General features: G+C 38.1%; 1 protein-coding gene across 1 annotated transcript in view; it reads right to left on the reverse strand.

Moving 5' to 3' along the window:
• The window catches only part of LOC311211165 (VPS10 domain-containing receptor SorCS1-like), a gene marked incomplete at both ends in the record, with an annotated part of 286,853 nt that overhangs the window by 179,327 nt on the left and 81,023 nt on the right, over positions 1-26,503 (reverse strand). The window contains one exon of the mRNA XM_084289719.1: positions 14,690-14,757. Within this exon, the coding sequence (XP_084145845.1) occupies positions 14,690-14,757 (68 nt within the window). The remainder of the gene's footprint in view (positions 1-14,689; positions 14,758-26,503) is intronic.

A 26,503-nucleotide genomic window follows, 5' to 3' on the forward strand; every position in this document is an offset into this window, starting at 1 on the left:
ACACACGCTCTAAGACAGAGTTGTTGATGCACTCACTATCCTCACCACACTTTCTGGATGGACCTGAGCTCATTAAGTACAGCTGGAAGACATCAGCTCCATTATCAGCTGCCAACATTAACAGAATTATGCGACCAGAATTAAACCACACTTCATGTATTTTCCCTATGTGCCTGACTGAGCTATGTTTTTTTTGTGTGTGTGTGTTATCCAAACTAATAGAAATCCTTCCATCAAGAGCAGATCTCTAAAGCTTTTAATAGAAGTGCCAGTGCTTTAAGAAGGGGGTGGGATTCCTGCATAACAGCAAGTAAGCAGCATGAGAGTTGGTATCGTTCCGTGTGTAACATCGCCTGGAGCCACTGAGAGGGACTACTAATAACTACATGAGTCCCCTTTTCCTCAGCTTTCTTCACCACTGAAAAGAGATTTTGCTGCCGGTGGAAGCTGACATCCTATGAACTTGCCTTGCAGAAGCTGTGGCTGACTCAGATATTCTCAGAACAGCTTGCTAGAATTCAACTCCCTCTGCTTTTGCCTTTCTGACCAAGATTTCCTACAGGTACTTCTGGGGGGATATTTCTTATGCAAAATCAAATTTATCAAACCAGGGAGGAGGAGGTAGATTCAATTCTCTCTGAATCACATTAAACCAAAAAATGGCAGGGTGAGGGCATCACTAGGTACATTCAGAAATTTAAGCTAATCAACTAGCCAACAAGGACCCTATTCAGAAGTTCAGGCACACAAATTAAATAGGAGTCACTGCTGTGTTGAGACATGTCCCAAACAGCTGGGGCTTCAGAAACAAGGTCATTGCTACCTCTCTGAAAAGAAAAAAAAATTGTGGGTTGGTAGGAACAATGTGGCCAGCCTAGAAACAAAACAGAGATGAAGATATTCAGGACCACCATCACTTTACTCTTCCATAGTAAAACACACTTCCTCGTATGCAGCATGTTACAAAATCTATACAGTGCAAGTTTACTAAAGAACCCAAATTTTTCTTTACTAGTTAATGGAGCTTTCCAAAGACACCCCTTTTAAATTTCTTCATCCCTTAAACAGCTAATGCAATGCTTAAGGAGCAAATCAGTAAAACTCAAAGACACTCTGCTCTCCATATGGAGCCCCTTGCCCTAAAGGCTACAAACAAATGTTATTTTTTTGTCATTTATTTATTTTTTTTTAACTTCTGTAGGGCATTTTATCCAACATGGCAAGTGGCAAGTTCATTTTATAAGATAAAATACAGCTGAGGGAATTGGCTTTCATCACACAGCAGGACTTCACATAAATAAAGAGGTGTAGGGAAAATAAACTGGATGGCTAAAAGGCACAGAAAACTACTCACTTCTCAAGCATTAATTCAGCTCCTACTGCAGCTGACATCCAACAACCACTTGGTGCTTTTCAGCTGTCCACTACTCTGATGTTAAAAGTTTGTATTGGTTCAAACAATGGATACTTACAGAGAAGGAAGAACAACCCCCACATTAAAATAAAATAAAATAAAATAAAATAAAATGTATCACAAAGGGTTATTAAACACCTCTACTAGACCACTATTGTTTTATGAAGTTCTGAAGCCAGAAATCACTATCAGGTGGAATCAGGAAAATATCATCACATGCTTGCCTTATTATATCCTTTCTTCTTTATGTGCTGCAAGCTCACACTAGAGGTGAGATATTGGTTCATGGGGATGTTGAGTTTCATTCAAAATAGTCCTTTGTAAAAGGAAATGGACCTCCCTTATTCAATGATCAATTCTTACCGACACAACAGGATTATTTATAAACAAATAAGGCTAGACTGATAGCTACCATGACAGAAGTAAATAGCCTCAGATCTTCTCACAGCTGTGTGACACCTGGATTTGTAGTTTGTTTTTTTTCCTATATCAAACATTTTCCCCCCTTTTTTTCTTCCCCAGAGCATAGAAGCCAAGAAACATTTTGGATCAGTTAAAAAACTATTCTGATTCAAAATAAAGAAATTTTAGACTGCACATGTACACACACAAATCAGTCACAGCAAATTGACATCTTTCCCTGCCCTACCTCCTCCCAAAATACTCTCAAACAGGTTAATTCAGAGGCACTAGTAACCAAGCTGAAGACTAGGTCAGAAGTCACAGGATCATGAACGTGCCACGATAACTTCTATAGCAGACACTCATGTCTCAGTGGAGTTCAGCTTTCTTTGCAGAGAGGTCAGTTGAGCTCAGCACAGCTGGTGCATCATCTGTGGTGAAGATACTGCCAGTGAGGGACTAGCATCCTAACCAGCATTCCAGGAGTTACAGCACACCACAGATAATCCATGCATATAAAACTAGGCTATATCTTTTTACAAGTAATTTTTTTTTTTGTGTTTTTTGTTTTTTGTTTTTTTTTTAAAAAAAAGCAATTTCAATAGAAATTCTGAAAATTGAGAAACCTTGTTTACTCCGAGATCCTGTTCCATCTTCTTTCTAAAGAAATTGACTCAGCAGGTTTCTTCTGAAACAATAAGGAGCATCTGAATGTAAGAGAAGCCAACTGCCAAACCCAATGGCTTTTTAATGATGTTAATAGAGGGGCTGGTCAATGAAATTATGCTGATTACAAGACTGACCATTATTTTCTAATGGGACATAGATTGAATAGATTTTATTGCTTCACTTATTGTGTTTTCAACCACTTTTTCTGTTTACTTTAAATTTTGATAATGCTAAAAAGCTAAACAGTAACAGCAGCTGTGAAAAAAAAAAAAAAGTAATATCAATAGGAAGAGAAGCCTAACGACACGGGTGATATGACTTGTGTCTGTTGACATAAAATTAACTTCTGGAGCAGGTCAACAGTTAGTGGAGAGTAGCGCATGACTCAAGTCAGTAAACTAATACCAGTTTCTACTGGCAGAAGAGCTGACACCACATGCATCTTTTTCAAGCTTAGCCATGTCTTCTTCACATCAAAAACTAGGTTTTTCCCTCCTCTATGACACATGTCATCTTGTACTTGGCGTGTGCAATCTTTTGCCCGCCTTATTCCACTAGTCATCATATATTTTCTTTTATTTCACTTAGAAAGGCACCATTCATGTAAATATACACCAAACAAATATACAGCAAACAGTTCACCTGAAATTTCAAGCATTTCCTATATTCATCACTTAAGGAGGATACATGCCATAAATTTCCAGGATATTCACTGAGATTACATAGCATTGATACAGTTTAAAATTAGGAACTTCGTATCCGTTGTATTATTTTATGTCAACATGTATATATTTATGTATATATTTTATATCAACATTTCACCAAGTTAACCTTGTGCTGAATCAAATAACTTGGAACGGAAAAATGTAAAACAATTACGTTAATAATATACAATTACTTTGGGACAGTGGAAATGAGCAAATTTAGGTATGAAACTACACCACAATAACACCTCCAATGTGTAAATTCACCTACACAGTTCTGTGCTACCATAACAATATCAGGGTGGGCAACTCACGTCAGAGCAGAAGTCCATTCAGCACAGTACCTTGTCTGTGATGGTTAACAACAGATATCAGCATAAGAGCTCAGGAAGTACGAATCCGTATTTCCCCTAAACACTCTCAAAGTCTCCAACAGATGGGATTCTTTGACTTCCTGAGCCAAAGATGGCATTCTAGCTAGCCATATTTAGATTATTTCTAGTGCACAGAAATACTCTAAACAGCATGACACACTTTTGCACCTCCATTTCTCTTTCAGCTCTGTCCAGAAATCTCATAATTGAGCACAGGGTTTTGCTGAAAATTGTACAATGCCACAAAGGTTGTCATGTCAAATCAGTATCATGCAATAAATATTGTTTTCTACTTTTCATTTCTTTATTAATTCAAATTCTGGCTCCTTAATTTGTATATACAATGACCAAAATGGTCTGATTCAGCCTCTTCACAATGGGACATGATGTTCAGTTCCCTGTTCCATCTCCTACAGATCATTTGATCACAGCACCTCACTGTGCTGTACATAGTACTATTAAGTAAAACCTTTAGCCCTTATCCTACTAGTCTGCTTTGTTGGACTAAAATATATTTCTCCAAGTCAGGCCAGCTTACTAAGCAATCCATTTGATCACTGTGACTTTCTCAAGTCTCAGTAATTCACTACACTGCCTGTCTTAAAAATATCAGATTTATTATCAGACTAATGGCAAAAGTGCCTGATATCACTGTACCTGGAACTAACCTTGCAGAACATCATTATAAGTATCTTGCCAGGAGAGGATACCTCACAGCTGACTACTGATACATGTGAATTTGCTGATTCTTGATTATGCCTAACCAAATATTTCTCCATTTGATTGCCACAAACCCATCCAGTAACAGAACAAATCTCCTAAACCCAGGCAGTATCCTTTCTCTGAACCATGAAGCTCTCTTGTATCACAGTGAGTTCATTCATATTCCTACCGACTCAGACCACAAACTGGGCTGATTAACTCACAAAGAAACATTAAATAAGAAGTAGAATCCCTGTTCTGAATCCAGGGCCCTTCTTCCCCAATCAAACAAATTACTGTGTTGAGGAAGAAAAGTCAAGAGATTGAAAATAACTCATCTAAGTCTCTCCTAAGACTGCTTTTGGCTTCCAAATGCTGTTGTGCATCATCTTAATAAAGCACTTAGGGAAATAAATCAAAGACTATTAAAACACTTGTGTCATCACACTTGCTTCGTGTAACATCCACATCTTGAATTTACAGTATATATCTGCTGAGTAGGTAGTGGATTTTAAAGAAAAATAGAAAAAAAATGTATTGGCTTCTTCCTCCTTTGACTCCTTTAAGGGACATAAAGCACTGCAACTGTAATGTACTTTTTTTTTTTTTTTTTTTTTTTACAAAAAAAAAGTTAGCATTGTGAAAGCTGTTAACACACAATCAGAGATTACAAAGAATAAGACCATTTACCTTTGAAAAGGGAACACTTAGAAGGGAAATTTACTGAGGTCTTTAAGTTTCTTTCTTACTACCTTCACCGTGACTAGCCTCTAAATTTTATGCTGCCTCATAACAAGAGAGCACATCGTCACTCGAGCCTTGGCAGGGAAGCAAAGAGAAATGATATTTTCACAATGCGTATAGTCAGCAGACACTGCTCACAACAAAAGGAGGTCAGAGTCTTACAAGCCACAGATGTGCTCACTGGAAAGGGCCAATAATTCAATAGCCTATAATATGTATTTTTAAATAGTTGCTTATGTTAATATTGCAAGTCATCAAAACTCATGCTTAAGAGCATAAGCTGATTTCTGTAGCAGGGCAAGAAAAAACATTATCCCAAAGGTAGTGGGTTACATATTGAGAGTTTAACATTGATAATAGCTGGCATTTATTGGGCACTGCTGGAGGCAGGCTAGGAAAAATAGCCGACCACCTCCTGAAGACTCTAGCAAGGAAAATTCATTATGAGGAATAACTCCACACACACACACACACACACACAAAAAAAAAAAAAAAAAAAAAAAAAATCATATCTATTCTGTAGTTTAAAAAATATTGCTTCCACTTAAATAATGCTACCACAGAGAGTGACCAAAAAAAAAAAAAAAAAGTTGTGATTTTTCCTCCCTCACCTCCCAGAAGCCACAAGAAGAGAAGAGCAAACACACAAACACAATTAGAAAGATAAGGAAGAAAAGATTATAAATGTGGTTCACAAAGTCTTCATTTTGTTGCTGCTTTTAATGTTTCTCCTATCTAGCAGCTCTTTCCAGCAACTCTACAGAGTCTATACTCATAAAAGCTCTTCTGTGTTGATGTTCAGAAAGAGAGACTATTTAAAATGAATGGTTTTAAATCTCATCTTTTCTTACTCTTTTGCAAGGATTAACATGTGTTAAGGCAGAATCCAAGCAAAAAATGTCATAATTTGACATCTCAGCCTCCAGTAAGAATCCAGATGCCCAGATCATGGAGGAATCCACCTCATTCTGATCCTCCTTCCAGCCCACCCTGGTTTGCCTTCCTAGTCAAGACATCACTTTAAGAAAAAAAATAAATAAAAAATGTAATCAAACTTTAAAAATATATTTGGGCTTTCCTGTCAGTACAGGAGATTAAGTCCTTTAATTTTCCCTTCACCATGTGAAAACCAGGAAGTTGGGCTTTCTCCCATCACCACCACCAGGCTGTGACTGCGAACAGTTGCCTGAGTCTAGGAGCTCAGGCTTTAAGAAAGAACAGAAGGAAACAAATGGGAACACACATACAGATGTGGACACGAAAATACAGAAGTAAAAGCAAGTTAGTAGAATTAACAACATGGTACAATAATTTTGCCTCGAGGGAAGATCTGATATCAAAGTTGCTCTCTTTCCTTATAAGTCATTTAATACACAATATGACCTCTTTGAGTTTCTTCTTTTCAATTTAGCCTCTCATAGATTCAAAATGAAGCACACAGTAAAATGCATGCTAGGAAAATTCAATGCCACTCCTTTATGAAACAAACTTATTTAGGGGGCAGCAGGAAAATAAGGGGTGACAGAAAAGGGTTTTTACTTTCTGTTGGTAAAGCACTGTATCATCTTAGAATGCATGACAATTGACTTTGATAATCGAAAAGGCATATTTTCACACATCATTTTAATGAATCTTACCAGTAAAATTACTCTCTACTGTAGCAGGAAGAGGCCGTCAGCTAGGAAAAAAAAAAAAGTTCCTGAATCCCCATACACTTTCTCCAAGCCTTTGTAAGGGGAATTGTAGCAGTGAATTACCTCCTTGCTCACTGGGAATCAAACTTCTTTTATCTGTCCCTGTCAGACATGCACAAACCTTCTCAGCACTGAGTACACAGAAGCCATCAAGGGTACGAGGTTTGTCTGCTCCGTGGAACCTGCCTGCTCCCACCAGGATAGCTGAATGACAAGAGGCAAAATAAACCTTCCTCACCCTAATTGCTCCAGCTCCCTGCAAAGCACAGTATTTATTTCCTCTTTGCTATCAATATTGAAGATACAAGCTGATTAATTGTGGGCTTTATTCCTCCTGTTCTCTGTTGTCCATTTCTTACCTGGTAGATTAGAGAAATCAGAAAAAAAGGTCAGTTCCAAGCAAGCTATTGTGCTCTTGTGTAAAGAGTAGTCAGTTTATACTATGCAATAAATATTTGGTGTCAATTTAAATATGCGTTTTTACAGCATATCATGTACAGTTGTTTCATTATATCCTTCAAGAGACACCAAAAGATACATCTGGCTCTTTCTGTAGTAATAATAAACTTTGAGTTGTTTGCCTGTGCAATTCCCAAGGCACAGATACAGAAATATGGTACCTGGATCTGAAGACCTCAGAGCTCAAGCTAGTATAAACTGGAGTAGTTTTGGTTTACTCAAGCTCGGACTCAAATACATTTTTTGCAACTAGATGAGTATATATCCCTCTGAAAAGACAGGTACATCTTTACACATCCTTGCAAAAGGAAAAGTATGTGCAGTGGGGAAAAAAATAAGAACATTAAGAGTGTTTTGCTTTCTGTTTATGAACTGGTAACTCCAGCATTGTTTGTTTCTTCTTGCATATCAAGTCTAGCTTGTTTGCATTTATTACACAGACAGAACAAATAGATACATCCCATAATTCAGTTTACTTTTTTTTTTTTTTTTTTGAAGTCTCATTTACACAAACAGATACAGTCTGGGAAACACAGGTGTAAAAGTTCATTTTCTAATCTACAGAAGAATGACAAACTGCACTTAAACATTATACGTCTGTAAAGCAGCATGAACACTATGCACCTGTTATTTACAGTATATTTATAATATATGTCAGCATTAATATTCATAATGCTGATTTACATGCTTTTTCATGCAGAAAATGGATTGGTGTTTTTTTATTTATTTACTTGATAGCACTCCTACATTTCACAACTGGCTGCTACAGAGAACATATTTTTAATATTCTTAATAAATTTCTATTGTCATTAGTGCTGAAAGTTTTTATCAATACAGACCAGGCAATGAGGAGCATATCACTAAATCCTCAGCCAAATCTGATCCTTCAAAATATCAGAGTATGACTCCTCATGCTGCCAAGGCACAACTTATTTGCCGTTGATTAAATCAAGGTAGAAGTCAGGTCACAAAATGCAAGAGCTATCCTGGCCCTCACGCTTCAGGGAAGGTAAGAATATGGTAAAATTCAATAAGATTTTCACATCCTACTAACTTAGGATCAGTTAAAGCATCTGCTGTGGGCTGTATCTTAAATAAATAAATTAAAAAAAAAAAAAAAAAAAAACTTCCTGGTTGTTTTTGTTGTTATTGTTTGTTTCTCCCTCTCTCCAGTTTTATTGGAACTCTTTTTGACAGCAGACAAGACATCCCAGAAAACTCTGACAACCAACTGGAAGAGTTGACTGTGATAGAAATTTTTATTGTAAGTCACCAGAATAAAATAAGCATTCATGTGAAAAACTGATAGCTGTAGAGACTACAAAGTCCCTAGGGGTCCTGATGGTTGAACAGTCCCATCAACCAAGAAAAAGGTTACACTCAGCTTCACATTCAGTCAGTACATGAAATCCATGTTCTAAGCCTGCTTCCAGCAGAATCAGATCTCCTGCTGCTATCAAACTATAAAATATAATTCTTCCTACAAAAATAGCTGAGCATGTAGATATTTTCCTTTCCTTACAGATGCTCTCCAGCATCTATACACAGAGCATCCAGCAGTTCACGTTTCCAGAAGCAAAAACGAAAATAAAATAAAAAGACATGAGGAAGTGTTATTGTTACAATTTCACTAAATACCTGTGGGAGATAATACAGCAGCATTTATCAAGCTCTGATATTCAGTTAAGGAAAGTGATTCAGTCACACTGAGCAACTGAAGCATCATATTTATAGATAAAAGCATTTCAAATAGTCCTTTTTGCATTCCCCTTTCCCACAGAACTGCTGGTTAAAATGTACTTACTGACTTCCCCTCCCCCCTTTTGTCAGTTCCTTTCTCATGTGGATTTGCTTCTCCTATCTACTCCATCTAAAAGACCCTAATCTGCTGTTGCAGAGCACACTGTGTCACTAAACCACAGGTTATGACCTTACTAATGCAGCTCAGCACGTAGAAAAATGTGCGTGGAGAACAGCCCATCTGCAAAACAGAAGTAAGGAACCAGCATACAATGTGCAGCAAGACAATAGAGCAACAGACATTTACTGGAAATTCCCCTCAAAGGAAGAAAATACTGCCAAAATTTGGAGTCTCCTGCTGTAAGGACTTTATAGTAAAGAGGAAGAAAATCTTCACAAACATGTCAACAGTACTGAAGATGACATGGATGGCCATAGCTCTGGTCTGAAAAGAGGGCATTCTTACACACGTTGCAAGGAGTCAGAAAATTTCATGGAGAAACAACAATACATGAGGCTTCAAAGCATCTATATTATTTAGAAATATTTTTTAGATGTAAACATACAGTCAAAACAAGGAGACTTTTCAAACAAGATTCAAGATGAAGTTGTCAGGCATCATTTGGCTAATAATGCAAGGTTGTACCCAGAAAGGCTCTTCAGTCTTTATCTACCTCTCTCCCTATAACTCCTATCCCTATAGCAGCTGTAAGAGGAAATGATTTCTGTTACTCCATTGCTCCTTTTCATGATCTGACATACTAACACAAACCTATTTCCATCAACAAGCGTTTTCACCATATCACTTCCCTTCATGATGATGACTGCAAGATTACTCATCATACATACACAATACTGATGGTACTTAGACTTCAAGTCTGCCTTTGCCCAGTATCTTGTCTTCTGAAGTGGCTAATAGCAGAAGAGAACAGGAACAAAATTAGGACATAGCAGTAATTCTTTAAAAGCATGTTTCTTACAGTTCCTTGAGCAAGAGATGTCATCTTACACTCAACTCCCAGTGAATTCATTATTTTATGAAGTAGCACTATGGAAGAAATGAAAGCTACTCCTATACCTAGAAGTGGAGATGCTCTAAGGATTTTTTTTGTTATTATTTCTCTTTATTATTATTAGTTTAATGTTGTAAATACACAGTTTCTCTTATTGAAGGGACAGAATTGCAAGATAACGTGTGTCGGTGGTGCCAGAAGTTGGGGATTAGTAAACTGATAGATAGGCTAAAAGACTGTGGCTCAAGGGTAAAAAAAAAAAAAAAAAAAAGAAGGCCATGACAAATCTAGAAACAGAGCCCTAGAGTTCTGAGACCTGTGACATTTTATCTAGTATTTATCACCATGTGATCCTCAAAATATTGAAGACACTAGTTAGCTAAATGCATCCAATATTCACTTCTCTCAAAAAAAGTAACTTTTATTATCCCCTACTTTACATATGGTTAAGTTAAAACTAGACCTATGTGACGCATGAGTCTTTTCCATAGTTCTTGAGATTCATTTACAGCATACGTACAAGCTTCCCTATAGCAGAAACTAAGAACTGTGGAGTACAGGCTGGAAGCTACCAGCAGGCCTGAACTGGAAGCTGAGAGTTCAAGTACAGCATCCAAGTACAGAAGCATCATCAGTAACTGCTAGAACTAACAGAGCAAAAAATATCTGTTCAGACATAAACATTCTCAAGCCAAATAAACCCTACATCTTCCTACTTACTGACTGAAAAGTAAAGTTTAATTACTGCTACATTTACAGGAAATTCTAAGAAATTAGTAATTTCTAACCAAATACGGAACTATAAGAAAAGAAAGAGGTTAATGGCAACATTCATTGGTCGTCAGCCTCTCAAGGTCCTGTTGGAAGGCGTCCTGTACATCTCTCCAGAGTATCATATTTATGCAAACAGGAAAAAAAAAGATTAGTCCTCCCCTTCCACTGTCTGCAGCTCATGCATACCATAGTGACTATTCTGACATTTTTATTTACTGCAAACATAAGCTTATCTTATTCCAGTGAAGAAAACATCTTCTCCTAACACTCACTGCTTAATCCTCTTTGTGATCGGAGAGATACCCAAGACAGGAAGAGAAATAAACCCAGTACACTCAGTTAATTGCTCAGTGAAAGATAGTCTTTTCTCCTCCCTGTTTTCTTTCTCTTCTATATAAAAATAAATAAATAAGTAAATAAATAAAATCACCTCAACTAAAACAGTGGAAAAAGTATGCTGAGATGATAACATAATTAAAGTCAAGCCCAGCCTGATACAGAATTTAATTTACCATATACAGAATCAGCAGTTCACTTGGCATCTAAAGCTTGGTGAGCTTCTGAACTTCAGTACTTTAGAAGATTGTATAGAATTTATTTCTTTTCCTTTTACTGTATTTTGTCCTTTTGTGTCTGTCACCAGTAGTGTCTTAATTCATCGGTCGTTTCAGAAGGGCAATCTCCATCCATTAGTACTGCAGCCAGCTGTAGTTAAACTGGCTGAAAAATTACAAAGAAATGTCATCCTAGTAGGTAGCAGTGTGTTTATAAAGAAGACAGATTCATATGTTGTAGGCAATGGCATAGTTGTGTTATAGATGGTTACAGTCCCATCAGTCACAAAACTGCTTAAATCACCCAACTATACCTTCCACTGACAGATGTGCTTATAACCAGCTATAGCACAAATGACTCGTGTCTGTGACATGATTCTAAATCGCCTCTCATCATTCATCAACCTTTTCAGAACGCACTCTGCACAGGAGGCAACGGTGGTATTTCTTTGTCACGTTCTCAAGGCAAAGATTCCTCTTCAGTTGTGGGTACCTGCAGAATTACCTGTCTTTCTCCTCTATCCTTCAGAAACAGAACTCTTGACATCAGAAATCAAACTAGACATGAGATCATGATTTCTTCCATTCCCTAGCATCAAACCTAGAGGCAAGAAATAAATTGAAGTGCAAGATATGTTTCTTCCCATCACTCAAGCCCATTTTTGTATCTTTTTGAAACAATCAATGAGATGTAAATTAACATGTCACTTAAGTAGCCAGGAGGTGCGACAGCTACTAACCTCCCTGTCAGGTACATTAAATAATAAGATATGCCCATTTTGTCATTTCTTTCCATTACAGAAAGAACAGAGAAGCTGTCATGGGATCTTGAGAGGGATATTTATTAGAGAACCAAACACATGCCTGCATGGTGAGCATGGATCTAACAGCAGAGCCAGATTCGGGATAGAACACAGTGTAACCACCTGGGCCTGAATTAAGGCAACAGGAACAAGGTGAGAGAAATGCACTGGTGACAGAGAAGTCACGAACACCAAAGAGCCAATCAAGAATAATAGCAGAGCACTGCAAAGATACATATGTTCATTTTAGCTGTCCTGGATCCCCTCTAATATCTCCTAATCAAAAACATTATCCCTGGGATACTGGATGGTTGGCCATGCAGCTGTAACCAAGTCCTGACAAGTGACATGTGTCAAGTGAAACTAGAGCTGACATGTTCAAAACAAGCCAAGAGGTTTCTCAAATCTATGGTACTCTTTGCTCCAAGATGTCAAGGGTATTAATATTAAAACACTCTAGACAATACTAATTTAGCTTATATCTAGTAAAATTCTACTTTTGTGAATATTCTTTCTTGAAACCACTGAGAATTGAAACATTTTATATATTAGTAAAAACCCCTGACATACTAAAAGCAAAAAAAATTTCAGACTCAGACCTTAAACTGAAGGGTGAGGAAGGACCCTAAATGTCAACCTAAAGAATGAAGGCTGGAAGAATGTTACAAGGAAGTGTCAGATATGAAGCTCCTGTTCATATAGTCTCTCCTATACTACTTTTTGGCAATAGGATTAGAGGAAATAATATAGCTTTTCTGATGTTATGTCACATTCTAACATTAGGACAGTCTGAAGTATAGACAAGTGCACAACACTCACTAGATCTAGGCCTGGTATACCACCAAAGTCCCAGATTCTCGTACAACCTTCCAGTGATATTCACAGTCTCTTCTCTTTTAATAAGGGTAAAATTCAGACTCCACAGAACCCTGTTCTGGAACAGGCAACAGCATAAACTCATCAGTACATTTGTGCCCAAGTTCATACACCTCAATAAGAGGTATTTTCTCTTCTCCTATGTGGCTATACTATATTTAGTCCTAAATTAGTATCTCAACTCAATCCTGTACTGCATCACAAGTAGTTCTTCAGCACCAGGGAAGGAGGTTTCTCCACATGGTGAAACACCATGCCTTTCTCAATGACTAATAGAACAGATGGAGATTTTTCAGAGAGAAACAAGTGAGGTTAGTAAGAGAAAATAAAAATAACAGATTTTGCATTTATGAATATTATTTCTTGAAACCACTGTGGAACCAATTTATTCCATAGCCCCTTTAGAAAAATTCTGCAAAAGCATCAATCCTGAGAGATCCTAGGTCGAGCTCCTCAATGCGCATATCATAACAGGAAAAGGATAGTAGAGACAATAAGACCATTTTTGATCTCAAGCCCCAGCAGTGATGTATATGAAATAGAAAAATTAAACTATCCATGCAGTAAGATAAGAGACTATTTATTTAACGCCTCAAAATCATAATTTTGTGTGTTCCTATTGCTAGAACGAAAATTCTTGAAGTTTTGATATGTCTTTAGTTTGGGGGTGGTTCCTCCCTCTTTTTTCTTTTTTTTTTCTTAATTCTTTTTAGATTTATTTTGGGCAGAGAGAAATAATGCACTTTTCTTCTGCACACTAGTGTGGCAGAGCACTTACACTGAGTTTACAACACACTCCAGACCACATCCCTCTTCTGTTTTTCTCTTAAATCCCTACTCAGTTCCTTGGACAGAAAGGTTATTTTTTCTACTTCTGACACAAAATTCTTCCTGGGAGCTGAAAATCCTTTCCTAAACAAGTTTATCAAAACAAGTTCAATCTCACATGAAGTTTTAGTTTTAAAATAACTGTAGTTTTCTTGTATCAATACAGTAGTCTGTCCACCTCTATCAAACCTGCAAACAAAGCCCTAGTCTGCCCACCAAAGCTTTGTAAATGGAAGTATGAGAAACTCCCCTTTCATCCATTACAGCTCCTGATGCTACCACTAAAAAAATATGAAGTAAACACCCCTTAGATCCATTTTTGAGATTTATTTAAAATAAAATAAATATATATATAATAATAAAAAAAAAAAGTACTACCTGCTCTCCTTGAATGCAAATGTGCATGATATGCTTTTGAAATCAAAAGTCACAAGGCATCCCCTATAAATTACTACAGCAGATATCACCACACGAGTAGAAATCCATAATCTGGTACTAAAACTATGAGTTCTGAAAAAACAGACCTGGAATACTCATTTGAGCAAACTTTAAATGCAAACATGCTCCCAGTCTTAACAGCACTGACTTTTCATAACTATCATTTGGGCAGTAGACAGCCATGAGATTCTTCATTATAAACAAGGACCTGAGGCTGTTGAGTTCTAAAAATAAACCCGTTGGTTGATTTGATTCTGAATAAGATAGAAAAGGGGAAATCAAATGACAGCAGGTTCGTGAAGTGTTATCTAGCTGAAACAAAACAATCAAGACTTCAGCCTCTTCATCCTTAAGTACGAAAGAATAGAAACAAGAGAGATGGGTAAGCTACAAACCTTCCAGCATATTTTTAAAAAATCCAATTAAATTCAATAAAAGAATCGAATCAGGATGCTCCTATTTAAGTAAGGTGGTAATTATTAGCTCAAATTATCTTCATACCTCCAAAGAGAGCTTTCTGTGATGCTTCCCAGGTTGTAGTCGTACAGCTTTGTCAGAATTAGAATCACCTGAAGGCAAAAGAAGAAATCATGATTAGTCTCAAACAATTACAATCTTATAGAACTGAAATGACCCCAGGGAGGACTTAGGATTCCTTTAATGGGTGCTTAACATAATTGAATGAATTCTTAAAAGTATTTGCCTAAACTGACATGGGGAGTATTTGCAGAGGTCTATCTTGAGCCAGTCAGACCTTTTTCTGCTCAACTGCTCTCCATTTGTGAACAGGTTCTTCCCTTAACCCTAGGAAGAAGAATGCATGGGAAGGAGTTAACGTGCTAGACATACTGTTTTAGGATACCAGATAAGATCTGCTCTGTGGTAGGTTACTTTCTGCTCTGTTTCACAAGCACTGAAATTGTTGATATTTTTCACAGCTGCAATGCATGGATAACCCACTAGCCTGTGTTCAGCCAAATTTTCCATTTGTGGCAGATGATTAAAGATTAAAAAAAAAACTGGCAAATGATCACCCACTGTGGCCTGGGAGACTTTGCCTGGATATCAGCAAAGAATATCCATGAAAAAAAATTCTTCAACACTGGGACAGGCTACCCAGAACACCTGCAGAGCCCTCCATTGTTGGAGGTTCTCAAGACCTGACTAGATAAAAATAGGGCCGACCTTATTAAAGCTGGTGATAACTCTGTTTTGAGCAGGAGGTTGAACTAGGGACCTCCAAATATCTCCAATAACTGACACTTCTATAACTTCAGTGAGAAGCTTTAGATTTAGCCAGAATGGAAATGTTTCCACATTTAGTTTTATTGGCTCTTTTGATAAACAGCTCTTCCCTCCTGTCAAAACAGACACTTCTAGAATAAAATTACCTTGCCGGGGAGGAGGGTAATTTTATCAAAAAGAATTTCCAGTAAAATATTTGTCTGCTCTTTTGTTAAAGCTTAATAATAATAATAATAATAACAACTGGCATTCAAGATGATAAGCTCCTTTAACAAGACCTACATTTGGGACAAACTATGAGACTATTATTATTGCTACTAATTTATTTTGTATTTTTCCCTACCAGATCACCATACATCTCCTCCTTCCTATCCCATTAAGACTGCAGTAAATTGAAGAGGCACAACACTTCTCATCTGACAAAAACCCTGATCTATATACATTATCATCTTCAACCTGGGTTCCTAAGAAATTAGGTTTACAGATATGCACCCCTCTATTCCCTTGATAACTTTAATTTTCATCAGCTAGTTTCTAACAATTTGGCAGAGAAGCCAAGGACTGGAGAAAATTCAGTCCCTATAAGCTCTGTGGAAGCTAGCAGCAGTATGGCAGAGGATTATCCAAGTCACTGCTTGCACTGAGAGAAAGGAACAGAACTTGCCATTACCATTTTCCAAAGGCAAAAGCCATCCTGCCTCCTACAAGCAAATAGCCCTGAACCCACCACAGCAGCAACAGAATCTTTTCTGATATGCTCAGTATATAAGGACCAGAAAAAGCATGGTAATGTGGGAGCTGAGGACATAAGCATATAGCTATTGGAAAAGGAAAGCAAAGGGAACAGGTTATATGCATTTAAGAAACAGATTTATTCATTTCTACAGCACAAGTTAAATTCCTCATAGCACAAACAAGGTCAGTCCAAAACATTTGTGATCTGAATGAACACAAGTCACATGCAGCTGATGGGGAAAACAGGAGAAGCACTTGAAAAAACAGCAGTCGACCAGAACCAACCATCTTCTATGACATCTACTGGAAGAAGCCTCCCTTCCTACCTGCTCACTCCCATTTTAACCTCCTGCTTCCCATCTTCATCTACATCCACTTACTGCTTTGCATCCAAAACAAGAGCCTCATCCTGCTGTGCACTAAAGACTGGCTGGAAACTCTAGCTGTTAAAGTGCAAACCCCACCAGGCAGAAGACAAGGGCAGGAACCCCAGTTTTATAATTTGGTGACATTGCACAAATGGTTCCAGAAATCAATGGGGATGCTCTTCTACGGTCTCCATTTAGGTACCTGATGCCCAAGGCTTCCCCACACCAAAGCTATGAGTGGTAGTCCCCAACACACTGTGGGGACACCTCACAGCCCTCAGGAGCCACCAGCCTACTCCATCCTTTACCAATGGGCAGATGAGGCCTGCCCAGGGTGGCACAGAGGGCAGCCCTGCAGCTCCAAGAGCTGAGTCCATGGGCCTGCCCTAGGGCTCCCTGCAACTCCAGGTACAGCTCAGTACTGAGCCCGTGTGACTCCTAGTCTGTCTCCAGGCCTAATTTCCTCAGTGCCTCCCTCACATGGCTCCCCACCAGTCCTACCCCACTACAGCAAGCTGCCTCCAGATCCCTCCAGATGCCCTGACCATCGGCCATGGATCCCAGCATGACACTCCAGTGACAGCCACCCTGCAGAAAACTGGGAAATGATCCATGTCCCCCTGAAACAGCCTCTTGGTTAACTCCTGCCCTAGCCAGGGACCCCAAGGACAACAGCTATGACAGAGAGCAGTTTATGTCAATTGTTTTCACATGCACACACACCGCTTCCTTATGCCTGCTGACTCCCAAGGGCATCCTGACACGGATACCACCCCCCCACACTCTCCCAAAAACATACTGACCTCAGTGCCATCTAGCCTCCCTCCAACCAGCAGGTTCTCTTTGAAGAGATGGCCACCACGCACATTGTTAGCCCCCAGATGGCAGAGCAGCAGTGGGCACATATGATTTGCAAACCAATTAAGGCTTTATAAAGTGCTAAAATTTCAATCTCCTCTTTCCTAGGAATGTTAATTGGTGACAGACAGGCAGCTGTGTGTCTGGGTCCAGACTATGTCACTGCTATCCCTCACCCCTTTGAACAATTCTTTAAATCCCCTACTTCACAAGTGAATGAAACTTAAAGGGGTAAAAGGGAAACAGAAGAGGAAGGAGGTATGAGCACATGGGAGTATGTAAAGCCTTTCCAAATAACCGCTCTTCTGATGAAACAATGGTAAAATCAGTAACAAGGTTCAGCACCAGCTTGCGTAGAGACCTTCCATATGATGTGGGAGCTGCACATGCTTTCAGCTTCCAGCCTCCCTTGATCTGCAAAGCAGCTGGACAGTTGCAGGGAAGCTGCTTATATCTTTTTGCAAGCCTTGTTATCTTTTCTTGGCACCATCCTCCTCTGCTTTCCAGAGGAACTAGAGACATAAATGACTAATAAATATTCCCCTAACAAATATTTTGACATCTGGTAGTTTTAGAGGTAGACCAGAAAATAGCAGGCATAGAAACTAGGAAGAATAAGTAAGAAACACAGTAGGGTTTTCCCACATTCTTTGCCTTGAGCTGACATGGGGAAAGTCATAGAAAGATCTTATGAAGCCCACTTCCCCCGTCTGTAAAACCTAGGAATTAAAGTCAGGCCTAATTTTCTGGATTACTAAAATTAGCAACTTGCAACTGCTAGAATTAAACAATTATTTTTCACGAGTTTCTCATTGTTTTGACTTCTCTCTCCCCCTCCCAACTTTGAGGAGAGATCATAAATCCAGGGAAGTGGTGGCATCACTGTCCCTGAGGTTGATCAAGGAGAGATTGGATGTGGTGCTTAGAGACAAACTTTATTGGGTGATAGTGGTAGTAGGGTGCTGGTTGGGCCAAATGATCATGTAGGTCTCTTCCAACCTTAATGATTAGATGATTCTATGATTCCACATTTCTACAAAAGAAAACTCCATTGAGAACTTTAATTTCTTAATTTAAAAAAAGAAATTGTAATTGACATCTCAGAAATAATGACATTGCAAAAGTAAACAAAACTGCCAATGAGTTGTGTTTTTTGTTTTCCTTTTTTTTTTTTCTCCCACGTCCAGAGAGCTGAAATGTCTTGGTTTTGAACTTTGAACTAACGTGGTGAAAGTCATATTGGTTTTTTTTGTTTGTTTGTTTTTGGTTTGTTTGTGTGTGTGTGTGTGTGTGTATCTAACAATTCTTCTACAATCAGAGGTATTCCAGGACCCATTAAAATATGCATGGTTGTTGCAACTTAGACCTTTAAAATCTGAAGTAACATTGTTATATACTAGCTTCTGAGTAAAATTATGATTAAATAACATTTAACATTTCAAAGCTAGTATTTGTATTTGACAACACCTTGTATCATATACATGAAGGTGTTCGTTATGTAATAGCTTAGATACCTGCACATGGTGTAGATACTTATTGCTAGAACAAATTTCCCATTTTCCTGGGCATGTATCAGCTCCTGACCCAGCTTTAAGGCAATCCTTAGTTTCAGCAGTCTTCTCCTTGTGTCATTTACTCTGGTTCAAACACTAGTAATAGATCTGCTCAAAGATATGCATACAAAACAAGTCATTGGGCAGAAAATTAGTTATTTCTGCCTTGAGTTCAGTATTCTCTTTTCCCCTTCATAATGTTATTTGAATAACCTAATTCAAGGCCATGATTTTGGTTATGTTTACTCTTTCAGAAAATGTATTTCTCCTTCGCTGTTCTCATTTCTTTGTTGTTTAGCCTGCAAAGGTTACTTCATGTTTAAGATCATTTCTTTCTTTCCTTTCTTTGCCCCCCTCCCCCTTCTCTGTGGCTGTCACTATGTAGTGCTGAGAAACCTAATGAACAGAGACATGCATATTATGTTGTTCTAAATGTCAGAATACAGCTGTGAAGGAACACAGTAATGAAATGAAAAATACTGTCTCGCCTTTTTTATTTTCTTTGTTTTTTTTTTTCTTCCCCTGGGACTGTATTTTTCCCCCTTCTTTACTGCTTACCAATCAATACAACCCAACAAGGGCAAGAAGAAAACAACAAGCAAATTAGAGACAATAAAAAAGTTGAAAATCCAGTCTTATGCCAGTTTTTGTCTGAATACAGATGGCTCTTCCTATTCCAGAGAAATGCAAGACCTCTGTTCTTCAGCAGGAACAGCATTTGAAGTAGTTTTTTTCTGCCATAACACGTATAGAAGTGGAGAGAAAAGTCTTCATCGCTTTGTGATTACAGCCAAGAGCAAAACTTCTTGGCTCTATTGCATGCTTGGTGAGCACTAGCCATGGTATAGCCCTAAAAGTGTTTGCTTGTTTGAATTACTTTATATAAAGTTGAAAAGCCCCAGAAGAAAAAAGGACAGAAGGAAAGGTGAGTTAGTACACTCACCTGGGAAACAACAGACTGACAGAAGAGGTATTTAAACCTGTTTTACACATCTCCCGGATGAAACCAGCTCCCAGTAGCTATTCTAGGAAAGACAGGTAGTTCATACCTTGCAAGCCATGATGTCTTAATTGAAACCAAAAGTTTTTCAGTTTGATAAGAACTCCTGACCCATAACTACCTTTTAAGATCCAGGTTGTAAAGGCCTGCCTATAGGTTTAAGATGAAAATCAGTGGCTGGACCAAAACTATTGCTCTTTGAAGTATCCAGTTCAGGCCCGTGAAAGATCTCTGCAACTTTGGGAGGAGCTGTAGAGTAAGCATAGCTTCATTTTTCTCAAACGTATCTTCAGCTGGTCCACACCATCTCACCCCCCCAACACACACACACACCCCTTTCCTCTACTACCAACCCACTTTTAGTACTAGGTTAAATCTTTGTTTTGACCTTGTTTTCATCTGCTACACAAATGCATCTAGAAAGGCTATATGGTACTGCACAGGGTACTGACCCAAGTTCATGCTTTACTTCAGTGCTAGTTCCAAACTTAATGCAAGGATTACGTTTAACCTGTCTTTTCTCCCTAGGCAAAAAAAAATATTTAGTCTCATTAAAAACAATGCTGAACTAGCTGGGCAGCATGGTGCTGAGAGAGTCTGCACACGGGTGATCAGGTTCATAACACAACAGGAAGAAAGCAACAGATGCTGTCTGTGGCCACGTAACTAAGACACGGATCTATGTTTTGCACTACTCACTATTGCAAATTTAGTCCTAGGAACACTATGTGAACATGATGTTAAAACATTGCTGTACTTATTCAAGCTAGACTAAACATGGATGCAGACCAGAAAAATCATTGTGCCTAATGTCTAATCATCATTATTAAAGACCCACCGTGCAAAACGATGTGCCTGGTATTCCAACTCATTCTCTTTTACATCAACAGTGCTCTCATCTTGGATACATTTTATCAGCTGTATTCTCATCACCCCTAGGTCTTCTCTGGGAATGCTTTCCACTTGACACAGCACAACAGGGTACTAAATTCAAACAAACAACTTTTACAGCTCCACGGTGATAGAGATTCTTCAAACAGAAGAATGCAATCAAATTTTTAAAGTTGTTCGCTATAACTTCCTGGGGTCTGAATTTTACAATGCTACCTCTAGATTGACCTGAAACTGTGCCAGAAGGATTGGTCCTATAGGATTTAAGTGCTGTTTTCAAAAATCACAACAGGCCGTTGCTAATGGAGGCAAAACAGCACCTCTCCTTTAATGTTTCAGACATCTATGCTCTGTATGTAAATTTGCATCTGTTTCAGTTGAGAGTGTAGCTGTCCCAGGTTAAGTCACAGAACTGAAAAAGATTTAAGCCAATAATTGCCCATTTTTCTCACTGGTGCACCATCAACTCTCAGCATTATTTGTGTACATACTGTTCTTTTCTCAACTCTTTGTTGAATGCGTTAGAAAACAATATACTTGATAATTGATTTTTAATATCTATTCTGTCTTCTTGACCAGCACCACTGTTGAGTGGTCATGTTGTTTTTTTCTTTTTGTGTGTGTGTGTGTGTGTGTTTTGTTTGTTTGTTTTTCTTCTTCAAGCAACAGCCTTAGGACTACCAATTTCCAGCATGGAATGAATAACTGCAGATGGCCTTCATGAACATTAATTCTGTGCTAGGATTAATAACCTGATAGAGACTATGTTTTGCCCATAACGTATACCAGTGATATTGTGCTCTTCTTAGCTCTGCCTTCTACTTCTAGTTTCAATCATATGCCAGCTAAACGCTCCACCTCACAGGTTGATTTTTGCTGTTTCCTCATATTGTAACACCTCCCAGTCTCATCAGTCTTGACCCTCTCTGGTGCTCTTCACCCATGCAAGGAATATGTAACACATCTAGAGTTTCTGGAATAAACAATAGTGCTGGTGTACAGTTTGCTTGCTCTATTTGTCTGGACTGTAAATGTTTAGGTATAGGAACTATCCCACACAGCACAACCAGGCCTCAATATTTTTGTAATGAGATACTGTAATACATGTAACTGTGTAAAAATGACAGTGCTGTTAGCTACCCTTAATAAGACTCTCCTGGGGAAAAAATTAAAAAAAAACTGTCTTGATTGTGGCTGGATAAGCATACCTCAATGTGTCGTGATCCATGAAACCCTTATTAAACTCTAGAGATCCTTTCTATCACCTACTTAGCAAGAACATAAGTCAATGAGAAAGAAGCACTAAATTAAGTTTTCACAAGCTTGTTGGTCTGCTATAATTGAGCAGAAAGCAAAAGGACTTGAAGCTTTCTTCTGCATTATCTGTTAATAATCCATATTTTTTCTGGCTAGGCTGCAGTGTACAAACGTATGCAGCATTTAATCCAAGACTGCAAATAATTGAACAACTTTTTCTTTCTTCCTCTCTACCTCTCTAGTGCAACATAGAACTTTACAGTTGGGAAAAAGAAGGAAGCCACCAAAACAAAAGAATATTCTCAATAAGCTCTTTGGTGTGGCAGCTGTGTAAGGAAATTTTTCAAAGAAATTCACAAGCAAGTCTGAATAATTCACGAATAAGAATTTTACAGACTGCTCATGAATAAAGAGAAATCTAGAACTCATTATTTGGGGCAAATTATCAGTACAAATCTTGTTCTTCATATTATTACCATTAAGGGTTTTTTTGTTTTTATTTTATTTTATTTTATTTTATTTTATTTTATTTTTTTTTTACCTGTTAGCAAGTATCAGGGACTGTAAAAACTAGGCCAGTTCCAAGAACTATGGAGATGTGAATACTTGTTAATTTGTTTTTCACATGGACTGTAGATCTGCAGGCAAAGGAAGATAGGAAAAGCATGATGACAGAGAAGGAGAGCCATGTGATTATGTACCCAGACTACCAACTCCTGATTTCACCACATTCTGTATTATAAAGAACCTGTAATGAAAAAATATTTTTATAAGGGACAAAAAACACTCTGATATTACCCACAACCATATCTGTGACAGGAGGTGATAGCAGAATTTTAGAGAGAAAACATTAAAATTGGCCTTGCAGAGGATGATGCTTCACCTTATTAACTTTCAGCAGTCAGCAGATTACACTCATCCTAATTCAAAAGCCATGGTGGCTATTGTGCGTAATAATATAAGGATCAGATAAAGCCAGCAAGAATGATCAAGGATGTGGAATGGCTTTATTTTTTTTTTTAATGAGAATTTTCTCAAACTGAATCTGAGAAGGAGACAATGAAGGAGATGTGAAAGACAGCCGTAAAGTCATGAATGTCCTGAACTGTTTTCTTCTTCTCAGTTCACAAGACCTAGGAGATCAAAAGGACCTAGTGGGTTCAGAATACTAAATGTAAATGAGTTGGGAAGTTTCTTCACATTTTATGTTGTGGATACTTCCTACTAGATCAGGTTGCCCAGGGCCCCACCCAACCTGGCATTGAATACCTACAGCTGCTCCATCCACAGTTGCTCTGGCAAGCCTGTTCCAGTGCTTCACTGTAAGTAAAGAATTTCCTCCCAACATCTAATCTAAATCTCCCCTCTTTTAGTTTAAAACCATTCCCCCTAGTTGTATCACATTGAGTTATAAAGAAAAATATGAAAAACAATCAGTAGAGCAAGATATATGGCAGTTTCTATTACACTCATCTTACAGGGATCTGTCATGCTGACAGCTTTTAGAGGAGACCATGATACGTGTTATAATAAAGAAGTAAAATGAGGCATCTCTTTGTACTGAGTCTGGCTGGGACGTTAACTTTCCCTGTGGCAGCCCATACAGTGCTGTGCTCTGCACTTGTAGCTGGAACAGCAGTGTTATCACACCAGTGTTGTCTACCGCTGAGCAGTGCTGGCACAGCAGCAGGACTCTCTCTAACCCTCCTAGGGGGTGGGCAAAAAAGTGAGAAGAGAAACATCACCAGGTCAGCTGACCTAAACCAAAGGGATATTCCATACCATACGATGTCACACTCAGCAATAAAAGGTGGAAACAGGAAGAAGAGGGGAAGGGTGGGCTCTTGTGAAAACATCGGTCCTCCTCCCAAACACTGGCTACGTGCGTTGAGGCCCTGCTTCAAGGACGTGGTCAAGCATCATTCATTTGTGGGAAGTAGAGAGTAATTTCTTTCCTCTGCACTTCCACATAGCCTTTGTTTTGTTTGTTTTTCCTTTTTTTTTTTCCTTTTCCCCTTTCCCTTTTTCTCCTTTTTAAATTGTTTAGTTTATAATAATTTTTTCCTTAATTATTTTTTTCCCTTTAAATAAATTATCCTTATCTCAACCCATGAGTTGTTCTTTACTTTACTTCTTCCCTTCCTCATCTAAAGAGGGGGAATGAGAGAGCGGTTGTGGTGTTTAGCTGCCTAGCACGGTAAAACCACCACACCGTTCCACAAATCTTTTAAAGATAGTTACAGTCTTCATGGTTGTCATTTGGATGAAACTAATTTTTAATGGTCTAAAAGTAATTTAAAAAAAATATTTTTTAAATAATTTAAAAGAATAAATATAATTTCAAATTTAAAAAATAAAAATAATTTTTAAAATATTAAAAAATGTTCTGAATAACTGGTGCTGGTAATGGAGACTTAATTCCCCACTTTGAGTCTTCGCCTCAACATTGAAATCTATTCTTACAAATTCTCCTTTCATTCAATAAGATTCTTTTTCTTGAAAATATCTGATCATCTCCACATGTGATTAATAAACTAAAAAAAAAAAAATACAAAAATACAGTAATGAAAAGGAGCTAAAAATTGAGGGAATAAACTGCTGTAGGAGCAAAAGCAGAGATATTCAAGTTCCCAGTAAATGTAGTAATAGATTTTCTTCCAGTCAGAAGGAGACAAAGAAGAGGGAAAGGAGGACAAAAACAAGAGAAAAAAAAGCTGCCTGTCATCTTGAAATGTTTTAATACAAAGGCAAATAGTTAAGAAAGACACAAGGTTTCATTTCAGAAGACAAAAGTCTGTACGAAGAGAATCGATTACACACTAATTGCATTGATGTTTAAAAACCTTTAGCAGAAGTCCTCTGTGCATGTTTCAAGAGAGAAATGCAGTCTTCTGTTTATTCATTTTACTGAATACCCACATAGACCTTTGGGGAATTATTTCAGAATTAAGGACAGAGCAGGGTGAAGCCCTAAACCACTTGGAAGGAAATTTATTCTCTTACACCTTATTATATTCACCGTCAATCATCAGCTCTTGCTTAAACATGCAGTTCCTGCCAGTGATTTAGAGTGGACATCCAGCAATGGTGAAAGGGTCAATTGGATAAAAGCACTACGCTGTTCTGTGCCTGGCCTGCTCTTGAGCTTGCTATTGAAAGACTCAGAGCTATTCAGGATGCTCTGGGCTTTGCCAAAGGGACAAAGATTTTAAGTGCTGAGAAGCCATTTCTGAAACGCACATTTGGAAAGCCTGCATCTACAAATGAAAACTTACTTCTCAGGAGTTTCTTAAAGACTTGAACTTATGTGCAAACTAGTGCTTGAGCATAGCCACAGGCAGTTAAAAGAGAACAGCATATAGCGCGCTCAGAAACTGAGGAAACGTGTGAGAAGAGACTTCATGAAAACATACCACATACCACCATTGGGATCCTACTTTCCCAGTTTTATTTATGGTTGTGTCTTCCTGGTTAAGACAGGACTTTCTGGAGGATTCAGAAACACCTATAAACTCCAAACACACACAGTATTTCCCAAACCACTAATCCAAGCCTCCACTTGAACATAATTCACCCAACTCTGTCTGAGGAAAGAACAAAGTGGAAAGATCTCAAAAAAGGTAACAAAGTAGAGAAAGGCTACTAAAGGTCTTTCCTTGAGTAAGAAACTATGTCCTGGTAGAAGACCAGGGGTGAGGGGATACAAGGAAAAAAGAGTAGGATTAATGTGGTATACACAATACCCAGATTGCTTGTTTAGGAGCTCACTACATCATATAAAAGTGAAACATTAGTATGCAGTGAATAATTTATTTAATGCTACTGTTGTTTAAACAAATCACTTTCATGAAAGCAATGTGTATTCAAGCAATAAATCACTGTTTAGCACTCTGTCACAAGCAAAAGATACTACTTGACAGAATTATTGAATGATGTTGTATAGCCACAAGGCAACTACAGAGATAAGGATGATGCTCTTGAATAGACTGCTTCCCTCTTACCCCAGGGAAGAAACTGAATCTTTAAAGTAAAACTTTCATCCTGGGGCAACAGGGGTAGTGAAACTTATGACCATAAGTGAATTTCATCTTTAGGTCCCAAAAGTGCCCTGAAAACATTAATTGATAACTCCTAACAACAGTTCTGTCATGTAAGTTGGTTTTATTATACATATCAAGCATGCAATGCTTAAGAGTTATGGAAGGCAGGAAGGGAATACTTAGTTTGATGAACTTCTGGCTCTTCATTCTTGATATTCTACCCTGTCCTCTACTGCACACGGAGATGGACTTAATAACATTCTGATCTGCTCTAACTTTAAATCACGGCTTCCACCTTGCCTAGCTCTAAGAGAGCAGGAGTCAAATCCAAGCTTTCTATTCCACACACGTGCACACACACTCCCTCC

This window comes from Netta rufina, assembly GCF_964035555.1.
Source record: "Netta rufina genome assembly, chromosome: 7".
In the NCBI taxonomy this organism is placed as follows: domain Eukaryota; kingdom Metazoa; phylum Chordata; class Aves; order Anseriformes; family Anatidae; genus Netta; species Netta rufina.